The 26,730-nt window shown below is 33.1% G+C and overlaps 2 protein-coding genes and 1 pseudogene across 3 annotated transcripts; all 3 read right to left on the bottom strand.

Moving 5' to 3' along the window:
• Window positions 1–2,652: 2,652 nt before the first annotated feature.
• On the bottom strand, window positions 2,653–8,411 carry LOC114409086 (signal peptide peptidase-like). 2 transcript variants are annotated; one of them, XM_028372386.1, is made up of 12 exons: window positions 8,286–8,411; window positions 7,936–8,043; window positions 7,532–7,647; window positions 7,275–7,426; window positions 7,103–7,188; window positions 6,213–6,340; window positions 5,892–5,942; window positions 5,418–5,504; window positions 5,215–5,284; window positions 4,449–4,585; window positions 4,234–4,311; window positions 2,653–3,152 (listed from the first exon to the last, which is right to left on the bottom strand). In XM_028372386.1, the coding sequence occupies exons 2-12, from the start codon at window positions 7,973–7,975 to the stop codon at window positions 3,072–3,074; spliced, it is 1,026 nt and encodes a 341-aa protein (XP_028228187.1). In that variant the 5' UTR covers window positions 7,976–8,043; window positions 8,286–8,411; the 3' UTR covers window positions 2,653–3,071. The 2 variants fall into 2 exon arrangements, with proteins under 2 accessions (XP_028228187.1, XP_028228186.1); XM_028372385.1 differs by lacking the exon at window positions 8,286–8,411 and adding an exon at window positions 8,148–8,258.
• Window positions 8,412–10,253: 1,842 nt separating this feature from the next.
• LOC114409084 lies at window positions 10,254–15,836 on the bottom strand (annotated as a pseudogene).
• A 1,421-nt stretch (window positions 15,837–17,257) lies between these two features.
• Window positions 17,258–26,124, bottom strand: LOC114409083 (beta-adaptin-like protein A). Its single transcript, XM_028372384.1, has 11 exons — window positions 25,807–26,124; window positions 24,571–25,087; window positions 23,419–23,543; window positions 22,568–22,766; window positions 21,729–21,957; window positions 21,421–21,587; window positions 21,048–21,257; window positions 19,610–19,720; window positions 19,331–19,507; window positions 18,375–18,830; window positions 17,258–17,991 (listed from the first exon to the last, which is right to left on the bottom strand). Exons 1-11 carry the CDS (start codon window positions 25,860–25,862, stop codon window positions 17,701–17,703), a joined length of 2,538 nt encoding a protein of 845 aa, XP_028228185.1. The 5' UTR covers window positions 25,863–26,124; the 3' UTR covers window positions 17,258–17,700.
• Window positions 26,125–26,730: the final 606 nt, after the last annotated feature.

The raw sequence follows: 26,730 nt of genomic DNA, 5'->3' as shown, positions 1-26,730 counted from the left end.
ATATATATATATATATATATATATAAAATTTAACTTTCAACACAATTAAACAAGAGAAAACAATTTGTTTACTTCCTTTTCTTGCATTTTTACATATTCTAATACATGATTGATTTGTTAGACATACATATCTAATAATCAAAGGGAGTTGGGATGTCTCACATGATGAAAAAAAGAAGGTTCAAATCTTATTTAAGAAAAGTGTTTAAATTTAGTGTTAGATAGTTTCTTAAATCATATTATTTTAAAAACAAATATATGTGATAAAAAAGATAAATATCATATGGAATATTAACAATTAATTTCTCATCAATAATTGAACAATATTAACAATATATGTAATATTTTACTAAAATAATCTAGTTCAGTTGGTTGAATATAATCATGAACATTGTAAATTTTTAATATTGTATTTGATTCTTATAAATAAAAAATGAATTTATTTTAGAAGAATTATTCAAATGGTTAGAATATTAATTAAAATTTTTAAAAATATTATTCATACATACTATCATGATTTTAAATGTACTTTTAATAAATTTTTTTATTAATTTTTAACTAATTTTTAAAAATATTCATAACCAATTAATTTCATTTATTTTTAAGGACAATTAATACAACGAGGAAGATGAATAATAATAATAATAAAAAAAAACTATTACGGTGAGGTAATACTTTGTTTGTCAACACATCTTTTCACATAACTTTTCTAATGATAAAAACTGAAAAAATAAAATATGTTTTCAAAATTAAATAATCAAAAAATTTATAGAGATTGAAAAAATAAAATATTTAAATTGTAGGAAAATATTTAAGCCTTTATTAACTGACATGATAGCATCTATATGCGTGTCGATTCAGAAAACAAAAATCAACAAAAATTTATATACGTGTGGACAACTTTGGACTTAGCAACATCAGCTAACTACAAATATTAAATTGAATAGATATGTAGTAAGTACCTTTGTTGCGTCCTCAAGATTCACATTATTATAATCTGCTGACGCATATACTAAATTATTGAGTTGCAACTTGCAACTGATTGAAAGATGAAAAGAAAAAAAAAATGTAACTTTAACATGTGCTACTAATTGCTTAAAAAAAAAACTAGTGCTACTAATTCCACAGATATTTATAGTTAGGATGCTGTTAAACAATGTGTGAGATATTTATTAAGAATATGATAAAAAATATTAAAAATTATGACAAAGGCACATTAGCAGCAGCACATAATATATATTTTTTCTAATAGTTAATATTTGTCTTATACTTACAATCTTCCATTTTAAATACTTTGTGTCTAACCATTCACAACGCGATTGATTTAGTTAAATGACATATTTTAATAATAACGCGCGCGCATATATATATATGAATAAGGAGAGATCAAATTATTCTAACATTTTTATTATTTATCTTTTAAAAATCTAAAGGTTAAAATTGACTACCCATTATAATAATTAAATTTTTAAAAAATAAACGATGAGAATCAGAAATAATTCTTTTATGTATGAGATTTTTGATAACATACATTTTGTGTTTGTGATTTTGTAAGTCACTTTTGAGTTTAAAGTTTAGATACTTTTCTTATCTTAACAGGGACATCTTCCCTTAAAAAAATTTGTAACAAAGAAATTACTTTTAAAAAAATGTTAACAATACAATTTTTTTAACACACGAACTCTTATTTGTCTCATTGAGATGAGAATTCTGTAAATAGTTTTTTAGTTTAAAGACTTTTCTTATTTTAATCGAGACACATTTAAAACTTTTGTAACAAAATAACATATTTTAAAACATGTTAACAATACAATTTTATAATGTACTCTTTTATTTCCTTTCTTCTAACTTGGAGGGAAAATAAAAATAATAATGAAAGAATTTCAATTTCTCTAAATGCTTTCGTCCCTTTTCTTTAAATTTTTAAATCCAATGATATAAAATAAAAAAAAATATATTTCCCGTTCACTTCATTCTCTCATTCTCCTCCAATCGAAATTACTAATAATCTGGTTTGTTTTCCTTTCTCTTATCTGTCATGTTTCAAAGTGAGTTTTGACTTGAAAAAAAAAAAACTTAAGTCTAAATGACAAGAGTCAGAAAATATTAATCAATGAGTATTTGATATATTTATTAATTATTTTTTTATAATAATCGCAACAGAATTTTGTAAAAATTACCTTAACCCTTGTCGTTAAATTGATCCTAGTGGGTATATCTATTAGTTATTTTAATCATCTTTTAAACTATAAATAATTTTTACTTTTTATATAATTTTGTTTTATTTTTCTCCATGTATTAAGAACATTGTTAATATGTTTTTAAAAGCCAACCAACAAGTGATTACTAATAGTGACATTAGGCTCAGGTCTCGTAAATATATGTTAAGGGTTTAAGTCCTGACTAATGAGTAGAAAAACATTGGTTGGAAAGAGTATGTAAAAATGAGAAAACGACGTATTTACTTGTAAGATTTTCAGGGATAAGCTACGTACAATCAATTAAACATAGAGCATGCACTATACAAGATTGTATAGAAATGATTGGATTGGAAGCAAACTAACGTCAAATAAAACAATTGCAGATGCTACAGAATATTAACTAGCGACTAGATTTCAGAATTATTCAGAACACCGCTGAAAAAGTGTCATGTTCATTCTCTAAGGCTGATTATTATTGTATTTGATGCAATTTCAACATAGATATACATTAGTTTTTGTCTTTTCCAAAGAGTATTACACTCACTCAGGCAGAGCATAAGTCTTCCAGAAGAAGCATCATAGGCATAACTAGTAATACTAGCACAAAAAAATTGCATGTGTGTGCATCTGCGAGTGCTGGCAAGAGAGAAGAAAATTCTTAGAAAGTTTGCTATGGAAACCCAGACTGGGGCAGTCAACCAGTAAAAGCAAAACGCCAATTTGAAAAATAAGTAATACATTTTTTTTTAATCACAATCAGTTACAGAGGTGTGCTGCTGAAATAAGTTAGCTTTAAAAGAAACGGTTTTCTCAGAAAAAAGCAGTATTTGTTCTGTGACTCGGAAGTATTGGTATTGGGCATGCTTCAACTTATTCAACCTTTTTGCTAGACTTGTCGTCAGCACTCTCTTGAGGTGAATTGGCAGTCTTTGACTCATCGAACTCCAACAACTGCGTTGATAGCAAGTAAGAAAAGATGTCAGAACTAGCTAAACCACATTTTGGAAGCATGCATGGTAGTCATAAATCCTAACCATCTTCAAATCTTAACAAGTAATTGTTTTCCATTCCAACAAAAGACATTGCACGGAACCTTTTAAAACTGTGTATAACAAGCAAAGTTTCCTTTAGAAGGTAGTAAACAGAAGTTCATCTTCTACATGTTTGCTTAAGTTGCTGGCAATGGTATCCTTCATAACTAATTTGAAAACATGGATACATATAACTTGGTGCACCTTTAAATGTAAAAAGGTTGTTCAGCAATCTACTTGAAGGAAAATTTAGTACATATTGTTAATGGTACACTGGTGCTAAGGATCATGTCAAATAAGGGGGCGCTTGTTACACAGACTAAATTATACTCTCCTGGGAATGATATTCTTAGAAATATTATTCCCATCAACATGTTTGGTAACTACTTCACATTTCTTGGAATATTTTAAAATTTATTTCAAATTTTCAATTAAAAAAATAGAATAAAGTGAAAGTGGGAAGTTATTTTAGAAAATAACTTCCATTCTCATAGGAATTTAAGTTTCCCACCCTTTTACATGGGAATAGAAAGAAGAGAAATCATGTGTAGTATATATTCCTGGGAATATATCATGCCCGAGAATAATTTTTTATAAGTTGTACCAACCATGGTAATGATCCATTCCTAACTCACATTCCCGGGAATAAATTTGTATGACTTGAAATAAACAAACTTTAATATTCTATAGAATTTAACTTCGGTCTGTTGTCAATGACTCAACTTCCAATATTAGTGACTATGTCATGCCTCCTAAAAATTATCAAAAGGTCTACAGCAATATTATAATGATGTGGCACCTTATTGTTTATTGATGGCGTAAATAGTTTAACATGTGATAAATCAAATTTACACACTTCACTATACATATTATATGATACAAAACATGAAGCATTATACTCAAGTAAAACTAATGATTGAAAGCAAACTAGATGCATAAAAAGGATGATTAACATTGATATGAGAACAAAGAAATCAGAAAACTAAGCAATGAAAACAAACCTGTTTGACATCACCATTCCATAAGCAATGAGCAGCCAAAAATCCAATTACAGAAGGTACAATATACAAAAGAGCAGGCTGGCAAAAGAAATACAATTAGAAGTGTGAAAAATAATAGAGTAGATTGATCACCAAAAATCAATGATAGTTCCACAACCCCACACCATCCCCCCCAAACCTAACAAGAAAAAAAAAAGATGAAACAGATCAGTTACCTGTGCAGCCTGAAACCAGTTCATCACAACAATTGTAAGGACCAAGCCAACAGTGTATCCTACAAATGCACTCTTGAAATACTGGGGCTGTTTTCCTCTAGATACATCAAATCGCAAAGCCAATGCTACAAAAATACCTGGAGGAAAAAAAATATGTAGTCAAAATAAATAGAGGTAACAACCAAATGATTATAATGAAACTTTTTCTTCCACATGCATGCATGGGTCTTATACATCAATTGGCTGCAGCATAAACATTTCAAATGTGGAAGTAAAAACACATCAAAATTGTCAAAGATCCTCATAAAGCTAAGGACAAATAGTTATTTATAAATCTAATTCAACGTTGTAATTGTAAACTAAACCAGCAAAAGCAAGAAGTTGCATCTGCTATACCTGATTGGATTTATAAATGCAAAATATATTTATAAAACCCACTTTAAAATACAGTCACCACTGCCATATGTTACAGTTAGATCAGTTAGGCAAACTCAACAAATTTAACAGTTTAACTCAACAAAGCAGTTATGCACAATGAGAAAAATAAGGGTCAGAACAATGTCTCTTACGAAGGAGTTTTTAATTGGGGAGTGGGATAGTATCACCACAAGAGTTTTTAATTTTGAAATTTAGCTTTAGGAGTCTGTTATTATTTGGATAAGGAGTTATTCATGCATTGAAGTAAGAAGGTAGAAAAAGGAATAAGTCTCCTTAAATGGGAGTTCAAAAACTTGTGAAGGGGAATAGAGTTTGAGGGTCATCCTACCAGGGATAACAATATCACCAAGGCCAAGCATTGAAAATGGCCTTGCTGAATCTGCTGTGGGGAACAAAAGCTGCAAAATAATTTGAATGACAATATTAGGAATAGATTTATTACATTTTTTTATCTGATATCATAGTAAGTACACAATTAAAATTCACACAAAGACAAACAGAAATCTCCATTTCATTAGCAAAAAAATTAACCTTTATTGGAGCATCAAATGATTTTGCAACGCTGACCATCACTGGGGTGAAGAAAACCCAGAAAATGTCATACACAAATAGACCAGCCTGTAAAATACATGAATGTAAGAGAGTCAAAGATCATATTGAAAAAAAAAAGGAGTTATACAATGAAAAGCATATGCTTAATCTTTTAATAACTGACTAATTCTATTATATCTACAGGGAATAAAATAAAATTTGCAATCAGTGACATTTTATGAGCTCACATTTGATTGAAAAGGTCAAAGAAACTTAAGATATCAGATGAGAGAGCAAGTTGAGATGAAGGCCCTTTAAATGTATTCTATTATGACCAAAATGTTTGTCTTGATGAACGAGACAAAGACAATTAGTCTGGTTAATCTTCAGCCAAAGGATTATTGGTATACATGTTTTCTTAAAACGAAGCTTTGAGCACCATTAATTACTAAAAAAAGAAAGAAAAACACCTACCAAGAGAATAGCACCAGTCTTGAAAGACCCAAGAGAAAGCATTTCAATTCCCTGTAAGTGATAAATATGTAGTCATCGGTGTCAAATACTGTTTAGTAATCAAAACTGATTCACAGTATTGCACAAACATTCACAGCAGAAACGATAGAATGGTTTAATTTATTTTTAAAATTCATTTTCTTAGCAATAAGCTTAATTCTAAAATGGTATTGCTTCAAACCATGGAAATGGATACCAAAAATTTAGTATAAAAAACATAATCAATTGATTGGCTCAATTGACAAAAAAAAATAACATTTATATATAGGAAAAGCAACAAACCTGAATACAGAAAGCAAGACCCAATATATTATTTGCTAGCCAATGCTTCCGCAAAGCATACCAGGCACAAAAAAATGTCCCAGGGATTCCAGCAACGACCTGTGACTTTGTAAACTCAATCTCCAATGCTGTGTAAGAAAATTGTAAGCAAAAGTATATCATTCTGCATGATACAAGCAAGTTAATGTCAACTAGATCAAGTGCAAACAGCTAAAAGTAACAGAACAATACAAACAATTCAACACAAGAGGATAATCATATCATGGTAGTAAATAAGGTATTATAAAACCAACAGCATAGATAGTTAAGCATAATAATTAGCCAAAGAAATTACTGGTCACACTTGACCAACAGAACTTAAAAATAAAAAAATCATGCAATTAGTGGGTGTCACTACAACCACCAACTAGTCAACCATTTTTACAATGACAAATTTGCAATAATCCATGTGGGATCCGTGAGGTATGAGTTATTTATCATTATTTTGTGTTATACTGGGTTAATTTCTAACCCCTTCTCTAGAAAATAGTTCAAATTTCAAAATTCATTCAATAATGCAAGTAGAAACTACAAGATGTGAATGTTGTGCAAGTAACATTATAAGTACATGCAAATACACCATAACCCACTCTTCGATATTAATATCACTAAATGGAGGGTTAAAACTTACATATAGTTAAAAGAGGAAAATATATTTATTGTCAATTTGACATTAAATAAATAACCCAAACATTTTGATATTTCATCAAGAACATCACAAAACTAGTAGCAGTCAGTGTCATCAGTGGTAACTGGTAATAATAGCCAAAGGCTAGCTAGATACACCACAAGTTCAGAGCAAGAATATTAACATTAAGAAAAGAAAAAAAAGGAGCCAGGGTGTCACATACAACGGAAATATGGAAAACGCCAGACTATGAGGTCCTCATTCCAATGCTTTGGCAGAAAACGTTTAATAAATGGTAATAATGTTGCCCTGTAGACATAAAATAGCAAATATGTTAAAAAAGATTCTATTGACTCGAAATGATAAGCACATTGGACGTGAGAAAAAGAACATACGAAAGGGCAACAATCCCAAGTACAAAGAAGTAGCCTGTCAATACAGTGTTCACCAAGTCCTTGGATAGAAACTTGAAGAGTAAGAAGAGTGACAATAACATTGCACTCCCAACAAAGGGAAAACGCATGGCATGTTCATTGGACATTGTCTCCTGCAAAATCGTTAGCAACATATCAACAATACCATTCACAGAAATCATATCTTGAACCATGAAAAACACAGCGCAAAGAATAGGATAAGCAGGATCACTACTTACAGTTGGTGGGGTTGGTTTAACGGAGCGGTAACAGCCCACAAACACAGTGAGGGAAGCAGTCAAAATAACATTTAAATTCGGATCTACTTTCACAACAAGAGGCGCTAAGGTTAAACCTGTGATTACAAATAAAATGCCATCAACATTGAGAAACAAAACCCCCCCCTCTCACTCATACACTGACATTATTAAACAATGCATAACCACCAAAATCCGATACACCTTAGTATTTCAGAATCAAATTTCAAAAAACATTTAATCCATTAGAAAATGGATGATATAGCATAGCAGCTACATTGCACTAGAATGCCGAAAAGGCTAGTTACGAATCCCGCATAGGTTTGAAGGTTTTACTTATAATCAAATTTGAGTATCAACTGAAGCATGGAACACGAGAAGCAAACCTGCTAAAGCCAAATTGGCAATTCGTTCCGTATTCTTCATTCTCCTAAACCTGTTTTCTGAAAAATTCTGGATCTGCTGAACTCAAACGTTGCGAGAATGGCCTTCCACTGCGATCAAGAAACAGCAAAAAATAAAAAAATATTCGTCGATCAATTTCGTGAAAGAGAGATAAAACGTTGATATTGTTGGTGAATGAAAGAAAGTAAGGAACCTCCAACCGCAAAAGAAAACTGCAGGAGCGGGTGGCTCCTGAAACAAAACAGATCAGAGAGCGAGAGAGAGAGAAATTGATTTGGGAAAAAGAAAATAAAAAAAAGAAGAAATTGAAGAGTAGGGTTTTAAGATTTACCTAAAGAGTCAAAGAGAGAGAGAGAAGGTGTTTGGTTGCGAACGTGGCAAACGGTGAATTGGCAGTGACCGTGATTGTTACTTATGGTGACGATATATCAAACTTCACTGTTCTGCTAATTGCTAAACCGACCCACGTAGTTTGAGCTATCTCACCCAATCAAATTTTCGCAAGCTTCCACGTCAGGTTTCGGAATTTCTGTCTTTGTTAAATCCTAATCACGACGCAGGTTAACAAAAAACAAGGACAAGTGCTAGATATTATTTATTCAATTCAATTTTATAAATATTATATTACATTCATTAAATATCACATTTAATATATTATAAGAAAAATTGACTATGCAATATCATATTTATTAAATATAATATGTAGTCAAACTATTTTTTTTACTCATGTAGTCAAACTATTAAGTAAATAAAAACTAATAAATTAATGTAGAATTTTTTTAATATATTAACTCTATATTAAATTTAATATATTATAGGTAATATTTACGGTACAATATCATATTTATTAAATATAATAGATAGTCGAATTAGTAAATGTAATGTATTAAAACGTATTGTTAGTTTAAAAAGAAAAGTATTTATTGTTAGTGTAACATCAATCACATTAACAAGCCTTCCATCCAAGTATAAACAATCAGTTCATGGTAAAGCACTTAATATGTAATTCAATTTTTATGTGTACATAAATAATTTAATTAATAATCAAGTATGTAAATAAATAATTTAATAATATTATATGATTTTTATTGATTCAAGTGACATTAGACTTCTTTTCTTTAAATAAATTTTCATGTTTAAATTTTGTGATGATAAAATATAACTGAAAAATAAAATTTATTAAAAATGATCAATTTCAGATTATTTATCAACAAAATTGATGAATAATAATAATAAAAATTAGGCCTCTCGTAAGTCTTAATATAAAATAATAATGAAGTGAGCCATAGCCAAGCCACGTTTTGTGATATAAACCCAACTAATTAAAACACAGGTATATGGTAATAGGAATAATAAATACAAAGCAGGTTTATATGTAAGAACATATGTGCAGATTTTTATTACCAAAACATAAATAATAATAACTGCAATGAAAAATAATAATAACATTTACAAGAAAAGAAAACGGTCATAATACTAATGACAATGACAAACAGAATATTTGTTTGAAAGGAAAGGAATGCCTTAAAATCTAGATAAAGACCTAAAAGAATATTGGGTGAATAAATTAAATACTAAGCAAAGAATTATTATAATGGACGATAAAGTGATACCTTAGGAGAAAGAAAATTCTTTACTTAAGGAAATTCTTAAAGAATAATAATAATAATTAGTAAAACATCTTTTTCATTTCTTTATCGGTTTTAAATTCAACATTAATATCACTCGTTTATGAATAATTACATTTAATTACAAGGTGTAAAAAGTGAAAATTTAGTATTGATATCTCCATTCATGAATAATTACAATTAGTTAGAGTTACAAAATTGAAGCATTTTTTTTTTAATGAAGATCATTGGTGGACCTATCTACAATTTAGGGTGTGTAAATGTATGACTTTGATAAAATTACAAATAAATGTCTTGAATTTTGGTATTTTGAGCTCTCTAGTTTATTACATTTGAAACTACTAGTCCCTAATTTTTCACTCCCCTTGATGACAACAATAAGGTTCAAAGATCTTATGCAAATTGACATAAAAAAAGATAAAATTATAATAGTAGAGCAGGTAAGGATGCCACGTAATGGGTAAATTGAAGCATTATAATTAAAGAAACATTAATGTAAATAAGAATTATAATAGCAGGAAAGGACGAATGACATGGTTTCATAATAGAAAATGGTCTTTTTTTTTTTAACAAAGAATGATCACGTTAACATGGTTTGATAATAGTGAGTGTCCATAGATATGCCGACTCCACATCTTGCGCATCATGTTTTATATATGATGATGATGATATATAGATAAATAAATAAATTGATAGATTGATTGAAACAAATAAAAAAGAACCCGCAAGTTTCATAAAATCTATTGGTGTTGCTGTCTTACAGTGTTGAATCAGAAAAAAGAACTTCAAATTTCCTATAAGTGCTTTTGGGTGCCTGCTAGTGTGGTTTTGGACCCACCGTTCAAAGTGTCAATCCACATCATTTTGCCAAAATATCAACTCTAATTAAGTACGCTGAGGAAGCTTTTAATAATTTGTTAAAAAATTGAAATCTGATTAAGAATTTGAACATCTAGTCACTCTAGTCTGGACAGTACGAGCTTTACATCTAGAGCAGAACATAATTACCATAGCTCAGAATGCACAATACATTCACTATCTTTGACCACTTTTATACTATGTCTCGGATAGATTGCTGAGCCTCACTGCTTGAGCCTTATGAGTGAAGACCATAAGCACTAGTGGTTTCACTATACCCGTTGGAGCTGTATTTATGACATGACAATGCCTAATTGAAATTTCTCATGTCCTGCTGGTAATGGCTGGCATCATAATCTAAAATATTTCACTATACTGTGTCTGTGGTAAGCCCCGTTGTAACATCTCCAACAAGATCGGTTAGAGAAACCACTCCTTCTAAGGCTCCAACTATCTGTTACAGATTGTGAACTTTGTGTTCAGAGACTCATGTATTTATATTTCTTCCAAACATACACTATGTTATGGGATTTTAACAAAGGAAATCTAGCTATTAAGAATTAATTGTCTACTTGTAAGTCCGAATAGAAGCAAATATTTTACACTCATAATTTTTTAAGAGGATTGGTTAGGGATATATTTTATTTAGGGATGTTGAAGCAAATCCATCAAAAAAGTAGTTCCAAAGAATTTCGCCAAGATATATTAATTTATGGACAGAACTTAGATACAGTTGCACAAGTGTTTTTGGTATAATTAGAGTTTTACTTTGGTAATCTATGTTGACCTTTAATACAAATTTTTGTGACACAAAATATTGAAGTGAAACTTAATTTTGATTGAAGAACAATATAAAAAAACACTTAACGAACTGCATCTAAGATTCTAAGTGTTGTCCTTAATTGATTTCTATGAAGAATTTTGCCTTAACTTCCATATCTTTTTTCTATAACGATCATTCCGTCAGAATTACTCTCGTGATCTAGCAACGAATTTAGAGAAGTTAAATTAGCTTCATTCGTTCATCTTTCTCCCTTTATGAATTACTGATGTAAATGAAAGACAACGAACAGATTATTACTTGGCTCATACGAGGTCGAAGCCTGGCTGAATGGCGCACACAAGCAGCTGCACAGGTAATCATTCTTTCCATCTCATCAGCTTCGTAACTTTTCCACAACCTTGGATCAACAAGATTGTCAAAGTCACCATCTTGTAGTGCTTGATCAAGCAATGGCCTAGCCTGTTGTGCCAATACACAAACATATTGAAAGGTCATTTTAATACTATGAGGGTCAGCAGCAAAAGAGACCTTGTGAGCAACAAGAAAAAATTGTCCCTCAAATTCACTAATCACTATTGCTTTGAGTTGTTAAAAAATCTATTATCATCCTAATGATTGTCCACAGTTCACACACATGAGCATGAAACTGATTGAAAAATAAAATTACATTTTCCAACATGATGACTCTAATATACAAAGAGGTTATTGGAAAGAACTCGGTCAACTCACCCAGTCAATGAGGCTCTCATTCCTTGATCCTGCTGTTGTGATTGGTGGGCGTCCTGTTATGAGTTCTAAAAGCATGATGCCATAGGAATATAGATCTGATTTATCTGTCAGTTTACCACTTGATGCATACTCCGGAGCTAGATACCTGCAACGAAATTCTAAAGTTGGCCAAAGCTGCTCTTGACATAGTAGCACATTAATAGACAACTTTGGCTACACATCATTGATGTATAGGAACATACAAAGTGTGCTTTTTACCCATTTTTATTAACACCTATACTCTGCACACCTGATTTTAAAGTGTGAGGTGCTTATTTACATAAAAACAATTCCATTAAGGAAACGATGAGGACCAATGTCAAGTAGTGCATTTATGACACGTGTAGTGCTGTAAGATGGAAAGTGGCCTTACCCAAAGGTTCCCATCACTCGAGTGGTGAGGTGACTAATGCAACTATCGTTGTTAGGGAAGATTTTTGCCAAGCCAAAGTCAGAAACCTAAACAAACAGAAGCTCATCATCAATATATTTCCACAAGTATTAGAGAAACATACGTCTCAGACCAAAGTATTAACATAGGAACACTTCATCTGCTGTATGATGCACTGGGAAAAATATAGAAGACAAAAGTTCTGTCTAAGAGTAATAAGCAATGTGAATAAGATGCATAGCTGAATATAAAAGGGGGAAATGGGCATTATCCAATTAAGTCAAGCATTCTGATTTCCTGAAGGACTAATTAGGTATTAAATATAATAAAAATGTTACTATTATTTTCTACATTTGCCTTTATCTCTTGCGTTTTATTGGAAAGAGGACACAAAAGATTGTTGTAAAAGGAACGGCATAGAAAACTGTATAAAAATAACATTACCATTATGGGAACAATATAAGGCTTACCTTGGGTTCAAACTTAAAATCAAGAAGGATATTAGATGCTTTAATATCACGGTGAATAATTGCCGGATTTCCTGTGGACATGATGATCATAACTAAAACCAATTGCCATTTCTAATACCCATAACAGAGTGTGTTTATATGAGACATAAGTATGTAAACTTCAAGGGATCCATGTGAGAAATGATTTTTTTTTTCTTTCTGAAATTGTCAATGTAATGAGATATGCAGCAACAAATTTTAGAAGATATAGACTTCAGAAAGATCAAGAAATCATAAGACTAGGGAAGAATTCTCACAATCTTCGTGTAGATATGCCAGCCCTTTTGCAGATCCCTAGGCAATTTTAATCCTCGTTGACCATTCTAAGAAGGTACTCCCCTCCCCTGCAATACATTTTTATGTCATGTTAAGGACCATGCAACTGTAAAATGGAACAGCAAAAAAACCTGTCCACTCTAGACACAACAAAGCAAGGGTACTTAAAATAACATTATGTCACAAGAAACCACTAGTGCCATTTCCATGCATCATTTATAAGGTTACCTTAAATTAGACTTACCATGTAAGTGGAATTCCAATGTGTTATTTGGAACAAATTCGTAAACAAGCAATCTTTCTGCCCTGGTATCGCTGTATCCAACAAATTCAACAAGATGTTTATGATGCACTCGGTTAATGGTCGCAACCTCTGCTTGAAACTCTCTCTCTCCTTGTTGGCTTCCTGATTTTAGCTGCTTAACTGCAATTTCCTTTCCACATGGGAGAACTCCTTTGTACACATACCCGAACCCACCTTCTCCAAGAAGGTTTGACTCAGAGAAACATTTAGTGGCCAGTAATAATTCATCATACGTGAAAATACCATTCACGGGACCAAAGGCACCTCTTGGAGCATTATTTGGAATTGCTTTCACAGACACCGAATTAAAAGAGCAAGAAGCTCCACCGCCCTCAGTGAGAGGTCGTGGTGGCAGCTTTGGATTTGATGGCACTCGAATAACATGAGACCCTGATGATGAGATAATTAGTGTGCTAGCAGCTCAATAATGATCCAACAAATCTAATGAAACATGAAATGCATTGAACTCTATTAACGCATCACTTTTTTTTTATATATATAAATAGAAGGGATCATATAAACTATTAAATTATGCTTTTCAATATAGGGAAAAAAGTTTGATACAACCTTTAAATTCTATTAGTATTATACTATTATTCTCAGAATTGAAGTTTCGTCTTGCTAATCACGCAACAAAGGTTTGCATTAGAGGTTAGCACGAGTTATCCAGATGAAACTCTAACTCTGATTAAAGAATGGATAAAACCTAGATAGAGTTCTAAGTATTTTTTGTAGAGTTTTCTATTAGAATTTGGGGGGTGTTTATAGACGGAAAGTTTTTTCTTTCCCAAAAATCTTAAAGTATGAAATTATGATTCTTGATATGTAATCAATAAAAAAATTATGAAGAAATTATGATTCCCAAAAATCAATTTTAGTTTATTATTTTAAAAAATATAATTAAGAGATAAGGAATCTAACTTTTTCCATAAGTTTTTTCATATCTGGATATCATGATTCTTAAGAATCGATTTTTCCACTTAGAATCATGTTTTTCGGATATAGAAAAAACTTCTCTCCTATCAAACTTACTCTTAAATTTTATCTCAATAATTCATTTAAGAGGATAATCCGCTTAATAAAGATTTACATAAAAAAATTAACTTAGATTATCAAAATAAAACTTTTGAATAACATTGCAAAAAGTACTTAGCAAACTGATGTTAAGTTTTCCCCATAAATTAATCACAAATTTAAAAAATTGAAGAAATAAGATTTTCTAACCCTTGGATCCAAGAGAGGGAGATGATTCCTTACAGTGAGGGGTGGATAGATTCTTGTGTTTGTTTTTCTTCCTATTCCATCGTAGCACTGAACCAACAGTAAAAACAAAGACGAAAACGATAGCTCCAATTACAAACCCAACAATGAGACCACTTGACACGTGGAATATTGAAGGCTTCTGAACATTCACAGCCACCGGCAAACTTCCACCTCGTGTTGTTGACGGCAAATTCACTTCCGGCGCCGAGGACTGCAACGCAGGAAACCACGGCGTTACCAGCGTAGGTTCCGTCATGAATGGTGGAGGAACAGTCACCGTCGCCACTGTCGCCGGCGGTCTCGAAGGCATTTCTGGCAATGCAGGTGGAAAAGTGGCGGTTGGAGTTGGAGGTGATAGTGCAACTGCAAACGGCGGAAACGTTGTCGTTGCAGGCGCTGTGGCAAATGGTAATAGTGGTGGCTGAGATGCGGCGGTCGGAGTTGAAGGAGATAGTGGAAATGGCGGTGGCAGAGATACCGGCGACGGAGACGGCAACAACGGCTCCGTCAGAGGAAGTGGCGTGACTGCAGATGGTGGCGGCGAATCTTGAACAAGTAAAGTATCCGGCGGCGGGGTGACTGGGGGTGCTGGAGGAGTCGGATACATTGAAGGTGACGGCGGAGGAGTGATGTCAAACGGCGGCAGTGGTGGCGAGGCCGCCGGGGAATAATATGCAACTGCAAACATGAAATTTGTTTTCCTTTTCTTTGTATAATAAAACAGTGGTTATGGCTTGCTGGATGGCGAAGAAGAAATTCATGCACATGAAGCAGCGCAGCAATATGTGACTATAATAGTGGCCATTTTGCAATTTTTAGAGAAAAGTGAAAATTAATTAATGAAGAGCTACGAACGCTACGGTGCCAGCACCACTGGTTCACTAATGGTTAGTGCAATCCAACTCTAGTTAGTAGTTAGTCACCACATGTATTAGCTGGAAGGAAGGCAATCCCTACTTGGGTGGGATAAGTTTATACAACAAAATTCTATCTTATGAATATTTAATATAATTGTATAAACTTTAATAATAATAATAATTTCTTTTTTAAAGTTCAATGATTATATATATCGATGATTTTAGACTGTCATTCGTTTGTATTATTTTGACTTAGTTATAATAAGAATAAAGAAATGTATTATGTAAGAGTGACCAGACTTCCAACACATTTTTTCTTTTCTTATCATCTTATGTATAAAGCTTAGTACATAAAGAATAAGAACGAATACAGTTATTGAAAGAAAAGAAAATTACTTTATAACCAACTATTAGGATAAATTCATAAACATTTCAAATTTTATTTGGTATCATAGTAGAGACAGACTGACCTGCATGTGGTGGTTGACCTTTACGAAAAATATAATAGTATTGGTCCCCGTAGATCGAGTGACCTTTTTCAGAATCAACTAAGATAGAAGAGTAGTTGAGATTGAAAAAAATAAATGAAGGAATGCACGAGAGCAATAGTGATGGAAAAAAGATGTGTGGCAGACTGGCAATGAGGCACCCTCATCTTCAATGCTCACGCACAAGTCTAGTATTTACCAAATAAAACTGAATAAAGCTGTATTGCATTTGGATTAGAACAGACAAAACAAAATATAGAACAAAGATGGAGACACTTAAATTAACAATAGTAACATCTCATCATCCCAGGTGAATATTTCCTTAATATTTCCAGTATCCCAAGATGTCACATGTACCTCGGAACAGCCGCTCAAAATAAAAATTATGATTAAATAAATGAAGGGGAAATGTTTCGAGCCACTAGCCGGATTAACCGTTTCTCGTTACCCTGGGTTTAACATGTTAGTTCAACTTTCTGGCTTAAATTTACCCAAAATTAAAGCAAATTTCTTCATACACATGAACAAAGACACATTCTTACCTTTACAGTTCTGTTTAAAGCATGCAACATATCCGTGCAAAGTTTCACCGGAAGAATAACTTACAGAGATGTGTTTCAGGTTGGTTTAAGTGAATGTTTACCTTGTCATTTTGACAACTCCAACCTTGATTTGCAAAAGCATGTCCTTTGTTAAGTGCATTACACTTTGTGCTGCCACAGTTCCAATGGCAATACAAACCCGCTCTAAACATTCACTTAAATCAACCGAAAGCCATTAAGGCAACCTTATAATTCCAACCAATTCAAAATGTTATTAGAGATCATTTGGATCAGAATATTAAAATATTAAAAAAAATCAATTTCTGGTGAATCTTTAGCTAAGTGGATCTTTTCCATTAGGCCGATGCATGATTAAAACTTCATTGAGATTAATCTGATAGTGTAAATTTAATATCTACTAAAAATACATGTTTCATTGAACTGGCATCATGTACTATTCTTTTAAACAGAAACATGTTTATAAAAAAAATAAAAAATGATCATGGTCACGATCACTTGAAACAAAAATTAAGTGAAACATTGTGTGTTAAAAATATCTTCAGTTCACAGCAGTAAATTAAAGATAATGACAGACAAAAAATCACCTAATGCAAACTAACAAGCAACAACACTACAGACATCGAACATCATTTGTGTATTAAGCAATCAACTAATAAAGGGTCCAGATTCACATTTCAGCACCAACCCGGCACAGAAATTAACCACTAGTCAATCAATGCCTATGACCTAGAACACAATGAACACTTGAATAAACGTCAGAAAATCAACATAAAACCTCTACAAACTTACAACCCAATGGGTTTTCTACAACTGAATATTTGATGGATCATCACGATAATTTGGATACTGAACAACTACAAAATCTTTTCGCCAATGCAATCCCCCTGCATTTTTCTGATATACACCGATCTGAATTTTCTTTCTTTTTTTTTTTGGGGGGGGGGGGGGGGGGGGGAGTGTGTATGGAGCCGATATTCTCCATTCCCTTATATATTCATTCTAGGATTGCAAAATTTCATAACTGCCGATTTGTAAGCTCTGAAGACACCATAAAGATTCAAGGTAAACCAAATTTGGACAAGGCTGATTGGAATAAAGTAGAGAATGCCTGGGATGAACTTTGGTCATCAGCTTTTATTTTAATCTGTGACTTGGCTGACGATGTGTTGATTATACACTCCACAAGATACATTGATGCTGCTTCTGCTTTCTGAGCAAAGAAAAAGAACTTGAAGTTGGGAGACTGACCACCGGATGCAATGCATTGTATTGAATGACTTTGCATGTGCCGCAGAAGTGCATGAGGAGTTGTCAACAATGCAACTCCTTGAGGACTTAGAGAATATTCCTGCACCAGATAATGAATTATAGACCACATATAAACAAAAGTGCTCGACATTTTTGTTGGTTGGGAGTGGCACAAAAAAAATGAAGAGAAAAGATAGAGTACACACTAAGACATTTCTATAGTTCAATTTTTGAATTTTTGATGAATTATCAATGAAAATTGTATATTACAGTTTTACACAATCATCCAATTATTTGCTATGTGCTGCTGCACATCCTTTAATAAGCTTTACAACTTTAAGATGTCAAATTCATTAAATGATGTGGCAACACATCATTGGATGATGTAAAAACTTTTTTATAATACCAATGCGTTCAAATTAAATATATATATTTTTAAGCCAAAGTTATCACATTAATAAAACTGATAATTTCAAAGCAAACCTCAGATAAGGATATTGGCAGTTGACGCCATTTCTGCTGAAATGTACCAGGATCCAGTACAGCTTTTGGGTTTAGGTTCAATGGAGGAGGTGAAGGTGTGACTGCAGTCCCAACTGGAAAATCTAAACCAAGTAGATCATCAATTGCCAAGCTAGAAGCAGGAGCTTGACCGGATATGCCAGTACTTGGAAATGCCAAATCTGCAAGTGGTTGTGAAGTTGTAGAAGGGGCAGAAGAACCATTATAGGAAGGAGCATTATAGACAGAACCATTGCTACCAGGATCTCTTCCTTCATCTTTTTCTGAAGTACTTAGAAGCAGATCCTTGTCCTTTGCTTCCACTCTCTCAGCTGGAACAACAGAATCTGAAGATTCTGCACTAATAGATAGATTTCCAAGTTCATCTGCAAACTCAAATGTCCCTCGGTGTTCCTTATCAGTGAACATATAAGAAGGCTGCATGAATTTGCTATTGTTAGTTTGACAGATTTTAATATACACAAGCATCACAGTAATATAAACATGTTTCAACTTTCAAGTAGCGTTACTGTAAGACAAGGTGTTTAATTTAATCTATCACACCACAAGGTGTTGAGGCAGAAAGTTAGCAGTACAATGCTTTATATTTTTAAAATGCTAAAATTGAATTCTAATGTAAATAACAAACTGCAGCATATTATTTAGAATATCTCAGGTGATTCAACAGCTGAGGCAAGACTAAACATAAAACATTAAGAAGTCAGACATGTTTTAAAGGGAAGAAACAGAAAAAACACACTTTAAATGGTAAGGTGAATTATTTATTATTTTCTCCCCATTTTATCTTTAAATTTGTTAAAAATAGTAAAATATTTTATTAAATTTAGAAATGGTGCGAAACACTTCAAATTAGTCCAAACTCAACGAATAATTTGTTTCATTAAAGCCACTGGGAAGGAAGCGGGTAGATTAGTTACCTTTTGGTATACAACAGACAAACTGTTAAATTCATCAAATATGCGATCTTTGATTTCACTGCTCTGAGTATCAGCAAATACTGAAACTGCTTGCTTTGGAGGGTTAACCACACTCTCTGCCACTGATACATTGTATTGCAGAAGCCTGTAATAAAATAAGGCCCTATCATGAACATCCTGCAATCAACAAAAAGCTCATTTAACATACCACAAAGCAAATATTCAAACAATTCACTGTTTTGACAATACAAAGTAGTAACTAGTAACAACAATTCAAACCTGATGAAAATCAGCAAGCCCAGCAGCCAATGCAGCTCCTAATGCTTTTTGAGTTTCAGGTGGTCGCTTAAAGAAACACTTCATAACTGCAGTAAGAAGATGTAAGCGAACCTGCATCATGAGACAGCATTTATTCAAAATATAAATAAGCAGGCATAAATACAAGCTAATACTCCATTCATTGTGATACGTAAATATAAACAAGGAAAGAAAGCTGCATATGTTAGTTAGTCAGCTAGCTACTATTAGATAAGATTTCATAGCTGTTGAGTAGCTGCCTATAAAAAAGGAAGGGCTGTTGTATTTTAGATAGGCTGGAATAATAAGAACAGAATTGCAGTGCACAGTCTTCTCTTCTCTTTCTTCTTTCTTCTTCCCTAATCTCCTCCAAGGGTTTCCCCTTCACAAAGGATTTCTCCTTTCACAAAGAACTAATGATCAATCTACAAATGATACCAAATCCCCTCTCTCCTATCCTTCTTCCCCTATTTATATCTAATAAACCCCTCTAACCAATTAACTAACTAACTAACTCATTAATAGTCTATCTTAACTAACTCCCCTTCTCCTTATTTCCTAACACAACATTCCAAAACCAACTCTCCAGGGTGATTATCCTTCCAGCCATATTAGGTGGAGCCCTCATTAGAAAATATTTATTTGCAACAAGATTCAGGCTTACTAAGCTTTATCTTGAGAGGGAGTGTTAGAATATATGAAAAATATCCAATAAATATGCTGATTATATCTAATGTATCATAGAGATTATCTCTTAGGGCTAATTTCCCTATTTTATTAGTTTCCAAGTTTCCTAATATTTAATGATGTGTTTGTTCGCAGTAAAAAATAATTTGTTTCTTTATTTAATTAGGATTATCATCCAGTATTAGCATAAATAAGCATTAGTGCTCTATGTTTTATCATCATATGTAACACATGACAATACACAAGAGAATATTATTCAGTTTCTCCCTCAATACCTAAAAGCCCATAATTTCAACATAGGCTGTTTACAATGTTCCTTCTGCAATCCTTTCAAAGGAAAAAAATGAAGAAACTGGTTCAACTACAATCTTAGTGTAAAACAATGGTTGAGTTTTACCATCCAAATGATCCGCTATAATATTTAAATTTATGCTTTCATATATACAATTATACATCATTGAATGATGCACAGGAACTCTTGCTATAGATGGCTAGATGGGAATGAAGCACTTGAGAGTTGACACCTCTTCTAAAATGTCAGAGCTTGATATGCTGAATGAAAAAGGTTGAATCCCACCATCAAAGAATATAAATTCAACATGGGCAGAACTGAATATATAACTAAGATTACACTGTCCCATGTTGTTGGGCATAAATTGCCATTCAATATGAAAATCTAAATCTCAAATGCGGAAATTGCACCACTGTAAAGCATAAAAAGTTATGTAACTACCTCAGCAGAATGCTCCTCATCCCAGTTTTCAACTAAACTCTCCAAGACATATGGAGCATCATGCATGTCCTGAGAATATTCCCCCAACATCCATATAAGAGCTGCCTTAGCCTTGGGTTCTTGGACATTTTTACTACTGATATTTCCAACAACAGCAATACAATCCTGACTCCATTGTGGATATTTTCTTAGCAGATCTTTCACAAGCACCTGAACAAATGAACTTTCAAACTTCGCATTAGTCTACCATACCATAGCTAAGTCAAATCAAAATGCCTTACTTTCAACACATGTTTGCATATAATATAAAACAAAGCAATACTACTCTTAAGCACAAATTTCAGGGTAGCTAGCAGGCACTTGTCATTTTTACCAGAGCTTCAGAAGTAACATAGTCCTTTTCCATCTCAAGAAACTGGAGAAGTCGATCAACAATAGCATTGACATCATACTGCTGCAATGCTATCTTCCCAACAGCTCGAATTGATTCCCTTGCAATGGGAATGTCGACATTTGCAGCATATTCACATAATTCTGTCACTGAAATGAGATCCAAGAAGTTCATGAGTAAGTCATAAGACGGGCAGCCTCAGACCAGGGAATAGAACACCAAATGCAAATCTTACATCAATTACTCCTTCCCCTAACCATTTCTCTCTATAGCAAATTGAAGTTACTTACCTATCTCATAGGTGTTAGTTTCATTTGCAACTGCAGTCAGCATTTCAAGCTTCAACTTTTTAACATATGATGGCTCATTATACTGGCAATAGAAGTGTTTGTAGTCTGAGGAAAATATATAAGGTGCTCGCATGACCAAAATATGCAGGTGACTTAAAACTGCATAAGATTGTTCTGGACTTCCTGAGCTCACTTGAGTTAAGAGAGGGGCTTTGATGCGCTCATATACCTAACAAGAAGAATGTGCAACATAAATCACAGAGAAGCAACCAAAGCTGACAAGTCTCAAGGCAAAATAATTCAAGATCAAGAAAAAAGGTTTAAATAATAACAATGATAGTTTCAATAAGTACGTAACCAAAGGGAATTGTCATGAGTTATGACTGAAGGTGATGTAACATGTTGACATATGGGTAAGGGCAAAGAGGGATTGTGTAGGCTATAACAAACTTGCATATGTGGCAACGAGTGTGGGAAGCATTGTCAGGCTTCGTGGGATATAAGGGAAAAGAGGGGTGGGCTATAATCATTGGGATAGTTTTGGGTGGCTGTGCCACAGGGCAGAGAAGAATACCTTCTCTGCTATTTTTCTTTCTTATATGAGTCCATATATGAATATCATAAGCCTAATCTTTCAGCTGAAAAACCTAAATGCCAAATATATGTCCTCTGTGAATGATTGAGCAAGATAATAGTTAAAAGTAAAATCATTATGAGATACAAAGCAAGCACGATTCAGACCAAAGAACTTTATGTTAAGGGAAAAATAACATGTATAAAAAAATGTTGCAATGAAAAACAAGATTAAATGAGATGTTTACACACAAATCAAAGCATACCTGCTGATGCACATCAGCCATAGACAAAGTCAACTGCAGAAATACTTTAATAGTTGCCAAGACAACAGCACCATTTGCATGCTGGAGCCTATCTTCAAGAAGATTCATTATATCAAATATTTCACTGTTATCTGATGGAATGTACTTGGACACCAATTCCAGCACAAGACACTGAGCCCATTCACTAAATTCCTTAATGCTGCAGGTGAAAAAAGAAGGAACAGATAAGTTTTATTAAAATTGGTAATTTTGCAAAATATTACAGGTGCTTTCTTTTTATATCTAATGGTTGCTACTAGCGTGTTTGGGCTGGCATTGCGTATCCACATCAAAAAAGAGTAGAAGACACAGAAGCTAATCTTTGTAGCGTCTGCTTGATCCACGTCCGTGAACTTCAAACGTGATACCAAAGACACACTAAAATTATCAACACATTTTATAGTCTAATAGGACAACAGTTAGCACTTATAATAAGGTAATAAAACATTTTTTAACCCATTTGTGAAGATACTACTCAGTCAACCATTACTCCCACAATCATACTACATATCACTGATTTATAATTTCCACAAGGATGAAGCAGCTATTAAACTACCAGATTATATGGTAGCTATAAGCCTTTTTGCCAAGGAGAAATGGAAAGAGACAAAATTCCTATGTAAGAAAATCCCAGAGGAGGGTGGTTGAGAAAATTCAGTTTATCTATTGTGTTTTGATGAATGTTAGCTTCCCCTAAAAAATGCTAAAGAAAGAACATAACAGAGCTGTCCTTTAGGGAAAGATAACTTAAGCACCACATCTTTCCCAAGTAGTGTTCATCAAAGTATCAGAGAGACTTAAGAAAAGATTACCGATTCAAAAGGTAATATACAACTGGCTTGCTAAGTAGAGTTTCTCTCTCCCTGGCTGCTTCCTCTGATGTGGATGACTCTAAGGTCCAAATTTCTTGTAAAGCAGACAAACAATTTGCAACTACCTGATGAAAAAAGCATGGCCATATAAATGTGTAAAGTACAATTTATTTGGTGACTCCTGTTGTTTTAAATTTGTTCTAATATGAAGGTGATTAGGTGAACAATTGAAAAGCAATAACAAGAACAAAAAATTAACACACACATATGTGGGTACAGGGCATATTAAGTGAGAGGAGTGTTTGTATGAGGGTGAGAGGAGTAAATCTGAACCATATAACCATACATTGATCATTAGGATTAAAAGTTGTTTAATAATCACATTACTAATTTAAAAGTCACATGACTTTGTCTTTTAATCTTCAGATTTCATGATTTCACCCAATGGGCAAAATTCACTTCTTTCACTATCTCATAATAAAGCATTTTAACTAGAAAAAAGTAAACAAAATGAATTGATTTTTTAATAAGGTAGAAATACATGCATTATGCCAAAAACCATACAATTAACTTCTTAAGCAAACAAAAAAATTATTAAAATGGGACCTCAAAGGACCAGCTCATTTAAAGTGTGACTACTCAAGGAAATTATACTGTTTTGAAATTGAAATCAATCAAAACACTAGTTTGAATCAAATTGATAAAATAAAAAAGTCATACCTTCAATAGAACTGGTTCTCAGAGTATTTATTATTCACAGGTATCCTAACCAAACCTTGATCAGTGCCATACAAGCTCTTTTGTATTTTTATTTGCTTATAAGTATCATACATGATTCTCTTATCAACATGATATATGGTACTTGTAAATGTCCAAAGACATCGTCGAGGGACTCTAACAAAATTTAGGCTAACAAGCATTTGAAAAATAGAAAATGAATGAATTCTTTATCAAACAAGAAACCAAAAAATAATCAAGCATAATATTTTTTTAACTTTTAAGCAGCCTATTTGCTTGCAATTCATTAATCATTGGACAATTTAGATTAGCTTGGTTCTAAGTGAAACTCTTAATTCTTTACAAAAGTTGAACGAAGCTGTTATGATTTATCATGGATTGAGGATAAAATTTCCACACAGATAGAATCCTCACCTGAGCATCAGGGTCATTAAGCAACAAATGCTTCAGTGTTGCTGGAAAATCAGCATCAATACAGGTGGAAGCTGATATATGATATAGTTTCAAAACCCCAATAACTGCCACCATCCTCACATAACTATTATTGTCCTTCAATCCAGATCCTAATGGCCCAACCAAATACTCCACCAAGTTTGCCACCCGGAGCGAACACAAACTCCTCAATGCTAGTCCCCGAATCATTGGATCCTCATCCTTGCAATCTCTTTGCAGAAAATTAATCGTCAAAAGCGCAAGATCAGGATTGACCTTAGCATAGTTCCCAACATATAGGTAGCACATTTTTTTCAGAACAATATCTGACGTTGCAGAGCACATTACCATCTCGCCAAAGAGAGATGAGACATCAATACCTATAGTCATGTTGGAAATCACCTTCTTGAAGAGATCCCTCTTAGAATCATCAGCGCCCGGAGCTCGGCTCCCAGCTAGCTGCCGGAGCTGCGATTTCAGATCGGAGACTTCACTCTTCCTGGTAAAATTAAACATTAGGTCAGTACTCGAAGTAAAGGTATTACACCACAACGAAGAAATAATCAACCATGTAGACAGAAGAGAATTGGGATATCAATATAGACAAAACTTTGGATGCAGTTCCCTAGATATTGCTTTTCAATCAAAATCAGAGTTTCACCTCGGTAATCTGCGTAATAAAACTTTGCATTAAATGTCAACATAGATTAACCAACGTGAAACTTCAATTCTGGTTGGAGAACAATATCAAGAACACATTAGAGGTTAAATATATGTATGTGTGTGTGTGTAAAGCTAATGCACCAACTCAATGTAGTTAACATAGCTCCTTTCCTCATTCCAGAAACAAGTTTCTGAAATAGAAGAGATAGCGCAAGTTGATGAATCCGCGAGACACTATGCCATACAGAACTTAACTACTTAAGTCATAACACGCAAGCACTGTAAATTTCGTAATTGTACGCCAAATAAGACAAAACTCAACGGCATTGGATCTCTAACGTTAATGAGAACAAAGCGAAGCGCGCGTTCAAACATTTGAAGCCATGCTATGCTGTGAGGTAAAACCCAAAACATACGAAATTTCCTATTTGTCTAAAGCATGTTGCGAGATAAAGGCGGCAATTGCTATGTAGTTGCTTCCGTGGATGAGTCCAAATTGAAATTGTGAAACATTCAAATAAATAAAAAGAAAGGAAAGTGGATTTGGGAACTGACCCTGACGGTTGCGACGGTGAGGGCGATCGATGAGACTGCGGTGGCGGTGGAGCCATAGCCACTGAAAGCTGAGTAGAACGACAACGCGGTTAGATCGCCCCTTTGCTTCTTCAGAGAAAGTGAGATCTAAACGAAGATAGATACAAGAGTGATCGGTAATCGTAGCTACAGTGATGATTGAGATGGATATTAGAAATTACTAGTAGAAACTTTCTGGTGCATATACTTTCGACGTATGAGAAGCTGAAGTGGCGAGATCTGATTGCCTATGGTGTATGGGGTCTCTCTTCTCCACTTCTATGCCATGTTTCTTGCGAGTGAATAAAATAGAATCACGTTTCATTGATTTTTAGAAACCATGCTAAAAAATACTAGTAATTAGTAATAAATAAAATAATTGATATTTCATTATATTGGTACGTCAATATATATTGATATGAGGCTTTAATGCTTTATGCACTATTATATCAAATTATCTCAGTATTTTTATTAAATATTAAGTTAATAAATAGACTAAAATTATATAATTAAAATAGCTAGATAATCAAGCTAAAGTGCTCAACAATGAGGAAAACACATTGATTGCAAGAGAACTCAAAATATAATTATGTCAAAATCATATCATTTAATAATTTCAATTTAAATAATTATTTTTATTATATAAAATATCGGGGGAGCCTTAAATAATCAAGACATGAAAAATTTACATTCCTTTTATCTATTTATTTATATATGTACATTGTAACTTATAAGACCAAAATTTGTGAATTATTCTACAACATTTTGCTCACATTTGTAAAGAGGCAATAGATCCTATACCATTTTCATCCCAAAAGGATGACATCCTTTGTAAAAGCACTAGAAAAAGCCAAGACAATAGGTGAAAGTAATGGTTGAAGTTTATGGTGTTGAAGAAGTCAAGGT

The sequence above is a fragment of the Glycine soja genome, chromosome 4 (assembly GCF_004193775.1).
Source record: "Glycine soja cultivar W05 chromosome 4, ASM419377v2, whole genome shotgun sequence".
NCBI lineage: Eukaryota > Viridiplantae > Streptophyta > Magnoliopsida > Fabales > Fabaceae > Glycine > Glycine soja.
This window is presented reverse-complemented; position numbering and strand designations above follow the sequence as displayed.